Raw genomic sequence first — 9,540 nt, forward strand, 5'->3', positions numbered from 1 at the left:
ACACAGGGGCTAGCTGTAGGACTTGTTACCTTGCTACATAGACACAGGGGCTAGCTGGAGGACTTGTTACCCTGCTACACAGACACAGGGGCTAGCTGTAGGACTTGTTACCTTGCTACATAGACACAGGGGCTAGCTGGATGACTTGTTACCCTGCTACACAGACACAGGGGCTAGCTGGAGGCCTACTACACCTGTTGTATTCGGCACATGTGACTAATAGCATTTGATTCGTCCTGACATGGGTCGTTTTGTTCGATGGATCAGGGGTCATGAACAAAATAGGTGACATACCGTACATTCATGTCCTCCAGATTTATATGTTAATTAATAAGTGTTGTCTCCTCCCTTTCATTCATCCCTCCCAGGTCGTAAGAGCGCCCTGAAGTCCATCATGAAGAAGAAAGATGGCCGCCAGGTTTCTTTGGGAACCAAGAAGAACCTACAGTTTGTAGGAGTCAATGGAGGGTCAGTCTGCAGGATGTAGTTATTACAACAGGTCCTAGAGTAGTGGTATTCACAGTCGGGGTTATGACTCAGGTAATTGTAGTGGGGTTGCCAGAAATTCTGTAGAATAAAATGGGGGCCCTGCTGAGAAAGTTTGAATACCACTGGTCTGGAGACTGTGATTTGAACTTTTCAATGCAAACAGCTAATAGTAGAACCATTTTGAATGTGTATCTCTGTAGTGCGTTCGTATCAGTAGCCATTTTGAATGTGTATCTCTGTAGTGCGTTCGTATCAGTAGCCATTTTGAATGTGTATCTCTGTAGTGCGTTCGTATCAGTAGCCATTTTGAATGTGTATCTCTGTAGTGCGTTTGTATCAGTAGCCATTTTGAATGTGTATCTCTGTAGTGCGTTCGTATCAGTAGCCATTTTGAATGTGTATCTCTGTAGTGCGTTTGTATCAGTAGCCATTTTGAATGTGTATCTCTGTAGTGCGTTCGTATCAGTAGCCATTTTGAATGTGTATCTCTGTAGTGCGTTTGTATCAGTAGACATTAAAACAAAAATAATAATCCGAGACCATGGAAATAAATGGGCAACTTTTGCAATCCCAGCTTATATTATTGTTCACATTATTATTATTAGTGGTAGTAGTATTATTACTATTATTAGTCACATTTCAACAAATCTACCGAGTGTGTATATACTGTATGTGTTTTCAAATCAATCAGTCAATCAACAGTATCTACGGGCAGCCCAAATCAATCAGTCAATCAACAGTATCTACAGGCAGCCCAAATCAATCAGTCAATCAACAGTATCTACGGGCAGCCCAAATCAATCAGTCAATCAACAGTGTCAACAGGCAGCCCAAATCAATCAGTCAATCAACAGTATCTACAGGCAGCCCAAATCAATCAGTCAATCAACAGTATCAACAGGCAGCCCAAATCAGTCAGTCAATCAACAGTATCTACAGGCAGCCCAAATCAGTCAGTCAATCAACAGTATCAACAGGCAGCCCAAATCAGTCAGTCAATCAACAGTATCTACAGGCAGCCCAAATCAGTCAGTCAATCAACAGTATCTACAGGCAGCCCAAATCAGTCAGTCAATCAACAGTATCAACAGGCAGCCCAAATCAGTCAGTCAATCAACAGTATCTACGGGCAGCCCAAATCAGTCAGTCAATCAACAGTATCTACGGGCAGCCCAAATCAGTCAGTCAATCAACAGTATCTACAGGCAGCCCAAATCAATCAGTCAATCAACAGTATCAACAGGCAGCCCAAATCAATCAGTCAATCAACAGTATCAACAGGCAGCCTAAATCAATCAACGGTATCTACAGACAGCCCAAATCAGTCAACGGTATCTACAGGCAGCCCAAATCAATCAACGGCATCCACAGGCAGCCCAAATCAATCAACGGTATCTACAGGCAGCCCAACTCAATCAGTCAATCAACAGTATCTACAGGCAGCCCAAATCAATCAACAGTATCTACAGGCAGCCCAAATCAATCAACAGTATCTACAGGCAGCCCAAATCAATCAACGGCATCCACAGGCAGCCCAAATCAATCAACAGTATCTACAGGCAGCCCAACTCAATCAGTCAATCAACAGTATCTACAGGCAGCCCAAATCAATCAACAGTATCTACAGGCAGCCCAACTCAATCAGTCAATCAACAGTATCCACAGGCAGCCCAAATCAATCAACAGTATCTACAGGCAGCCCAACTCAATCAGTCAATCAACAGTATCTACAGGCAGCCCAAATCAATCAACAGTATCTACAGGCAGCCCAACTCAATCAGTCAATCAACAGTATCCACAGGCAGCCCAAATCAATCAACAGTATCTACAGGCAGCCCAAATCAACCAACAGTATTTTCAGGCAGCCCAAATCAATCAACGGCATCCACAGGCAGCCCAAATCAATCAACGGCATCCACAGGCAGCCCAAATCAATCAACAGTATCTACAGGCAGCCCAAATCAATCAACAGTATCTACAGGCAGCCCAAATCAATCAACGGCATCCACAGGCAGCCCAAATCAATCAACAGTATCTACAGGCAGCCCAAATCAATCAACAGTATCTACAGGCAGCCCAAATCAATCAACAGTATCTACAGGCAGCCCAAATCAATCAACAGTATCTACAGGCAGCCCAAATCAATCAACAGTATCTACAGGCAGCCCAAATCAATCAACGGCATCCACAGGCAGCCCAAATCAATCAACGGCATCCACAGGCAGCCCAAATCAATCAGCAGTATCTACAGGCAGCCCAAATCAATCAACAGTATCTACAGGCAGCCCAAATCAATCAACAGTATCTACAGGCAGCCCAAATCAATCAACAGTATCTACAGGCAGCCCAAATCAATCAACAGCCCAAATGCAGGAAGAAGTATGATGTAGTATTATGCTCCTGGCTGGTTGTGTTTTCTTTCTGAAACCTGACTGACATGCAGTAGTTCTGTGAGATAGTGTTGACTTTGTCTTCCCCTGTTGGCGTTCTGATGCAGGTACGAGACAACGTCGAGTGATGAATCAGAGGACAGCAGCTCCTCTGATACAGAAGAGGAGGAGGAAGTGGAGGAGGAAGAGGAGGAGAAGGTGTTCGGAGGAGGAGAGGAAGCTGAAGAGAGGAACACAGAGGAATTCCAGAATGAGGGAGCAGTGGAAGCGGGAGGGAGTGAAGAGGAGGGAGGAGGAGACAAGCTAGAGATGAGAGAGAGGTGGGTTGAGTGAATTCAGGGGAGAAAGTAAGCCGGTACGGCTTCCCGGGAAATTAATAGTGGGGGTACGCCGTACCGGTAAAACAAAACATATCACAATCATTTAAAATGAAATGCCAAGGAAAATAAATTACTCCATTATCCCATGTCAGCTCCATGAACATTTGCAAATGATAAAAATATTTTATGTTCAAACAGCTCTCCTGTGAAGTTGTGACTTGCGACATACGCCTAGTTTCCTGAATTGGGTCACATAAAGGAAATTAAAAATTTAAAAAGTAGGAGAACAACTCGTAGGCAAACCGATAGTCCAGCCATCCACATGTTGTCTTCCCCATTCGGTAGCAACTCCTCCAACACTCGATTTCATCCGTTAGCTTTTATCCTCATTGAGGAAACATCTTCTTTTGTCTCCAAACCTCCATTGAACTTTTCAGTAGACAGTGACTGCAAAGAAACCCTTAAATTATTGTGAAGGTAACTATTTTCACAAGCTGTGTTACTTACTTAATTGTGAGAAGCCATGCTTGTTGCTGTGATCAAACAGAGTTTTTTTGGTGCTTTTAAGAAAAACTGGGAACTCGAGTGGTCTTTAGCTGTAGAAGGATTCCGACTTTGAATTCCAAGTTGGATGACCGTTCAAAACTGTGTTCCCAGTCGGTGGTAGTTTTTTCCCAGAGTTCCCAGTTTTCTTGAAGTCTGAAGTCGGATATTTCAGAGTTCCAAGTTGCTGTTTTCAATTGCGGCATTTCTACCACTGTTTTTGTTGTTGTTGTTGTTGTTGTTGTTGCGCACTAGCTCCCTACATTATCACTGCAAGCGCTATTTGATTCACTAGATACTCTACACGCCCACGTTCTGGATAGCTAATCGAACAGCCAATGAAAAGGTACCCACCCAGGCTCAGCGAGGAGAATAAAGAGAGGGGTTGTACGCCAAAGTTACACATAGTCAAATTCAATACGTAAATTCCAAACTTCTGACATTTAATAAATTACTAATTACATGACCCTCCCTGGACTAAATAAAAAAAGCTAAACCCTCTCCCATTTTCCTCCGGGTAACAGTTGCATTCATTTCAACCGGTCCCTAAACGTAATTCTATGATTAGACTCACTGAGATCGTACTACATTAATAGGGGTTCTATATGTAATTCTATGATTAGACCCACTGAGATCATACTACATTAATAGGGGTTCTATATGTAATTCTATGATTAGACCCACTGAGATCATACTACATTAATAGGGGTTCTATATGTAATTCTATGATTAGACCCACTGAGATCATACTACATTTAATAGAGGTTCTATATGTAATTCTGTGACTAGGGTGATTAATAACATAGTACGTCCTATACCCGTAAGAAACCACATCTACTTTCACCCCTAGATTTGGAAAATAAAGAAATTGTCCATTTGTCTGAATTAAATTCAGAGTCGTGTCTCTCTGTCTCTCCAGGTTTGAGTTGAGTGAGAAGATGTTGGCTGCCTGTAACGTGTTGAAGAACCACCTGAATGATGGCAAGGCCTTAACCAGTAAAGATGTGGTGAGCAACAGTTATTAACTCTGCTTCTGAACAATTCTACCTCTTCTCTCTCTTTCTCAATTCAAGGGGCTTTATTGGCATGGGAAACATGTGTTAACATTGCCAAAGCAAGTGAACTAGATAATAAACAAAAGTGAAATAAACTATAAAAATTAACAGTAAATATTACACTCACAAAAGTTCCAAAAGACTAAAGACATTACAAATGGCATATTTGCAAATAGTTAAAGTACAAAAGGGAAAAGAAAGGAAAATAAATACATGTACAATGCTGTTTGTTCTTCACTGGTTGACCTCTTCCTGTGGCAACAGGTCACCCTGTAGATATGGGAGTTTATCCAAATTGGGTTTGTTTTTTAATTCTTTGTGGGTCTTTGAAGTCTGAGGAAAATGTGTTTCTAATATGGTCATACATTTGGCAGGAGGTTAGGAAGTGCAGCTCAGTTTCCACCTCATTTTGTGGGCAGTGAGCACATAGCCTGTCTTCTCTTGAGAGCCATGTCTGCCTACGGCGGCCTTTCTCAATAGCAAGGCTATGCTCACTGAGTCTGTACATAGTCAAAGCTTTCCTTAATTTTGGGTCAGTCACAGTGGTCAGGTATTCTGCCACGGTGTACTCTCTGTTTAGAGCCAAATAGCATTCTAGTTTGCTTAGTTTTTTTGTTAATTATTTCCAATGTGTCAACTAATTATCTTTTAGTTTTCTCATGATTTGGTTGGGTCTTATAGTGTTGCTGTCCTGGAGAAGAGTCCCTTAAGCAAGCTGGTCCTGGGGTTCTGTTCATAAGAAGGATATTTTTGCAGAATTCTGCATGCAGAGTCTCAATTTGGTGTTTATCATATTTTGTGAATTATTGGTTGGTGAGCGGGCCCCAGACCTCACAACCATAAAGGGCAATGGATTCTATAACTGATTCAAGTATTTTTAGCCCGATTCTAATTGGTATGTTGAATTTATGTTCCTTTTGATGGCATAGAAGGCCCTTCTTGCATTGTCTCTCAGATCGTTCACAGCCTTGTGGAAGTTACCTGTGGCGCTGATGTTTAGGCCGAGGTATGTATAGTTTTTTGTGTGCTCTAGGACAACGGTGTCTAGATGGAATTTGTATTTCTGGTCCTGGAAATTGGACCTTTATTTTTGTCTTACTGAGATGAGAGGGCCCCAGGTCTGACAGAATCTGTGCAGAAGATCTAGGTGCTGTTGTAGGCCCTCCTTGGTTAGCTCTCTCTCTTTCTCCTTGTATTGTCCACTCTCTATTGTCTGTCCAAACAACTCTTGTCTCTCTCAGCACAGTAGAGTCAGGAAGTAACTCCGCTGCAAGTCCATTTTACTCAGGTTTTCTCCTCTTTTCTCTACTGGGCTGTCGGCCCGGCAGATTTCTGGCAGAGGATGCCGTCTGCTCTGACGATTGTCCTGATTTTATGTTTGCCGTAGCTCACAAGAACAATGAAGAAATGAACCATCACTAACATTTATTTATGAGATTTGACTCCCAGTAAAGCAACTCCTATTCACATCACAGCAGCACTGTTCTAGTGGTTCACAGTGTCTGATCTCTCTGTCGCCGTCCTCTAGAGAGCCTGTGTGAACACAGTTCAGAGCGAGTGGTTCTGGGTGTCCAGTCAGAAGACGGTGGTGCCCGGCATAGTGGAGGACTATTTGACAGCGTTCCGTGACATCTCGCCGGCCATGCTGCGTCACATTGTCAACATGGCGGACGGTAACGGGAACACAGCGCTCCACTACAGCGTGTCACACTCCAACTTCCACATCGTCAAGACGCTGCTCAACGCAAGTGAGGGAAACATACAGTCTCTCTGTTCTCCTGTCTGTCTAGTGTTACATCATACAGTCTCTCTGTCCTCCTGTCTGTCTAGTGTTACAACACTAGTTAGTGTTAAATAAATAAACATTTAAACAAAATGTTGTTTACTTCAACTTTAATGTTGTTGTTTACATCCAGACTGTTGTTGTTTACTTCCAGACTGTAACGTTGTTGTTGTTTATTCCAGATGTGTGTAACGTGAACCAGCAGAATAAGGCTGGCTATACTCCCATCATGCTGTCTGTGCTGGCGGCTGTGGAGGCTCCTAAAGACATGGCCATCGTAGAGTACCTCTTCAGCAAGGGAGACGTCAACGCTAAGGCCAGCCAGGTATGGGGTCGGGCGCCAGCCAGGTATGGGGTCGGGCGCCAGCCAGGTATGGGGTCGGGCGCCAGCCAGGTATGGGGTCGGGCGCCAGCCAGGTATGGGGTCAGGGGCCAGCCAGGTATGGGGTCAGGGGCCAGCCAGGTATGGGGCCAGCCAGGTATGGGGTCAGGGGCCAGCCAGGTATGGGGTCAGGGGCCAGCCAGGTATGGGGTCAGGGGCAGCCAGGTATGTGGGAGGGACCATATGTTAGGGGTTCAGGTCATGTATGACTAGGGCTGTTGAGGTGACTGTATTACCGCCACACCGACGGTCACGAGTTATGAAGCTTCTCCAAGCTCCGACGATGCTGCTGGTCATTAGTAGCCTTCCAAACTAGGTAACTGACTGGTATTCAGCACTATATTGTCCCTCTAATCACTCTGACATCAATGCAAATGTAATCAAAAATCTAATCAAACACTTCATGAGAGCCCATGAGCTGATGTTACGCAACATTTCTATAGGCTATACAATTACCTGAGAAAACAGAGTGATGGCCTCTACTGAAAAGAGGAGGATCCCATCAGCTTTCTATTGGCTAGGCCTACTATATTTATTTCTCAACTTTCCTAATATAAAGCACACTACTTCTCTTTACAACAGGAGTATAGCCTACCTGGCTGGAAGGAAAATGAACCACGGGAAAAGCATCCTCCATTCGCTATTTAAGTGCATAGATGACATGTATTTTTCCCCTGTTTCAATACAGGTGCATGATAATGGTCTATTCCACATCAAAACAAATTTTACACATATATTATATAGTATATGTAAAGACAAGTTTTAAATCAAGAATAGTTCAATGGGATATGATCACTTGTGAATGAGGGCATAAGAAAGCCTTTTTTTTTGCGACTTTTCGAATCAGTCACACACCTCATGTAGCCCAGCCCATAGGCCAATATGTTTTGACAAGGTTTGTATCGTTACTAAATTGGCCAAAAAACTCTAATCAAATCAAAGTTTATTTGGGGGGGAGGCACACAATGCAAATAGTCCGGGTTGCCATTTGATTACCTGTTCTTGAGTCTTATGGCTTGGGGGTAAAAACTGTTGAGAAGCCTTTTCGTCCAAGACTTGGCATGCCGGAACCCTAGACCCACTCCAATTTGCATATCGCCCAAACAGATCCACAGATGATGCAATCTCTACTGCACTCCACACTGCCTTTTCCCACCTGTACAAAAGGAACACCTATTCATTGACTACAGCTCAGCGTTCAACAACATAGTGCCCTCAAAGCTCATCACTAAGCTAAGTACTCTGGGACTAAACACGGGCCGCTCCCAGGTGGTGAGGGTAGGTAACAACACATCCGCCACGCTGCTCCTCAACAGGGGGGCCCTTCAGGGGTGCGTAGTCCCCTCCTGTACTCCTTGTTCACTCATGACTGCATGGCCAGGCACGACTCCAACACCATCATTAAGTTTGCCGATGACACAACAATCACCGACAACGATGAGACAGCCTATAGGGAGGAGGTCAGAGACCTGACCGTGTGGTGCCAGGGAAACAACCTCTCCCTCAACAGGAAAAGGAGGACCGAGCACGCCCCCATTCACATCGACGGGGCTGTAGTGGAGCCGGTTGAGAGCTTCAAGTTCCACATCAACAACAAACTAACATGGTCCAAACACACCAAGACAGTCGTGAAGAGGGCACGACAAAACCTATTCCCCCTCAGGACACTGAAAAGATTTGGCATTTGTCCTCAGATCCTCAAAAGGTTCTACAGCTGCACCATCGAGAGCATCTTGACTGGTTGCATCAGTGCCTGGTACGGAAACTGCACTGCCTCCGACCGCAAGGCACTACAGAGCCCAGTACATCACCGGGGCTAAGCTTCCTGCCATCCAGGACCTCTATACCAGGCGGTGTCAGAGGAAGGCCCTAAGATTTGTCAAAGACTCCAGCCACCCAAGTCATAGACTGTTCTCTCTGCTACCACACGGCAAGCGTTACCGGAGCGCCAAGTCTAGATCCAAGAGGCTTCTAAACAGCTTCTACCACCAACCAATAAGACTCCTGAACATCTAATCAAATGGCTACCCAGACTATTTGCACCCCCCCCCCCTCCCCCCTATTTTACGCTGCTGATACTCTCTGTTATTATCTATGCATAGTCACTTTAATTACTTTACCTACATGTACATATTACCTCAACTAACCGGTGCCCCCGCACATTGACTCTGTATCGGTACCCCCCTGTATATAGTCTCACTATTGTTATTTTACTGCTGCTCTTTAATTACATTTATTTCTTATTCATATTTTTTTTTAACTGCATTGTTGGTTAGGGGCTCGTAAGTATTCGGCGCATGTGACTAATACAATTTGATTTGAATTTGAAAAAATATCCTAATAGTTTATCAACATTTTAAGCTAAACGTTCTGATCTGTTGCGTCAGCCACATTGTCTAAAAAAGGTTTTCTGATGCTAGTGGTTGTATTAATTACGGATCTATTCCATCCCACAACTGTCCCAGACTATGTTTGGAATATTTATTTCTCACACAGAATAAGTCAACTGTTGTACTATGGGGGATAGTAGATTGACATAAACTTGTGATTTTGCTGTTCATTAGGCCTACTCTTCTTG

General features: G+C 43.9%; 1 protein-coding gene across 5 annotated transcripts in view; it reads left to right on the forward strand.

The window, feature by feature from the left end:
- The window catches only part of LOC139389267 (KN motif and ankyrin repeat domains 1a), a 135,895-nt gene that overhangs the window by 118,889 nt on the left and 7,466 nt on the right, over nucleotides 1-9,540 (forward strand). For all 5 annotated transcript variants that reach the window (XR_011629392.1, XM_071135829.1, XM_071135827.1 and 2 more), the window contains 5 exons: nucleotides 369-468; nucleotides 2,987-3,199; nucleotides 4,662-4,749; nucleotides 6,326-6,545; nucleotides 6,763-6,905. Coding sequence is in view for 4 of the 5 variants with exons in the window: in XM_071135829.1 (XP_070991930.1) it covers nucleotides 369-468; nucleotides 2,987-3,199; nucleotides 4,662-4,749; nucleotides 6,326-6,545; nucleotides 6,763-6,905 (764 nt within the window). In the remaining variant the exon portion in view is untranslated. The remainder of the gene's footprint in view (nucleotides 1-368; nucleotides 469-2,986; nucleotides 3,200-4,661; nucleotides 4,750-6,325; nucleotides 6,546-6,762; nucleotides 6,906-9,540) is intronic.

Source organism: Oncorhynchus clarkii, chromosome 30, assembly GCF_045791955.1.
Source record: "Oncorhynchus clarkii lewisi isolate Uvic-CL-2024 chromosome 30, UVic_Ocla_1.0, whole genome shotgun sequence".
Lineage (NCBI taxonomy): Eukaryota > Metazoa > Chordata > Actinopteri > Salmoniformes > Salmonidae > Oncorhynchus > Oncorhynchus clarkii.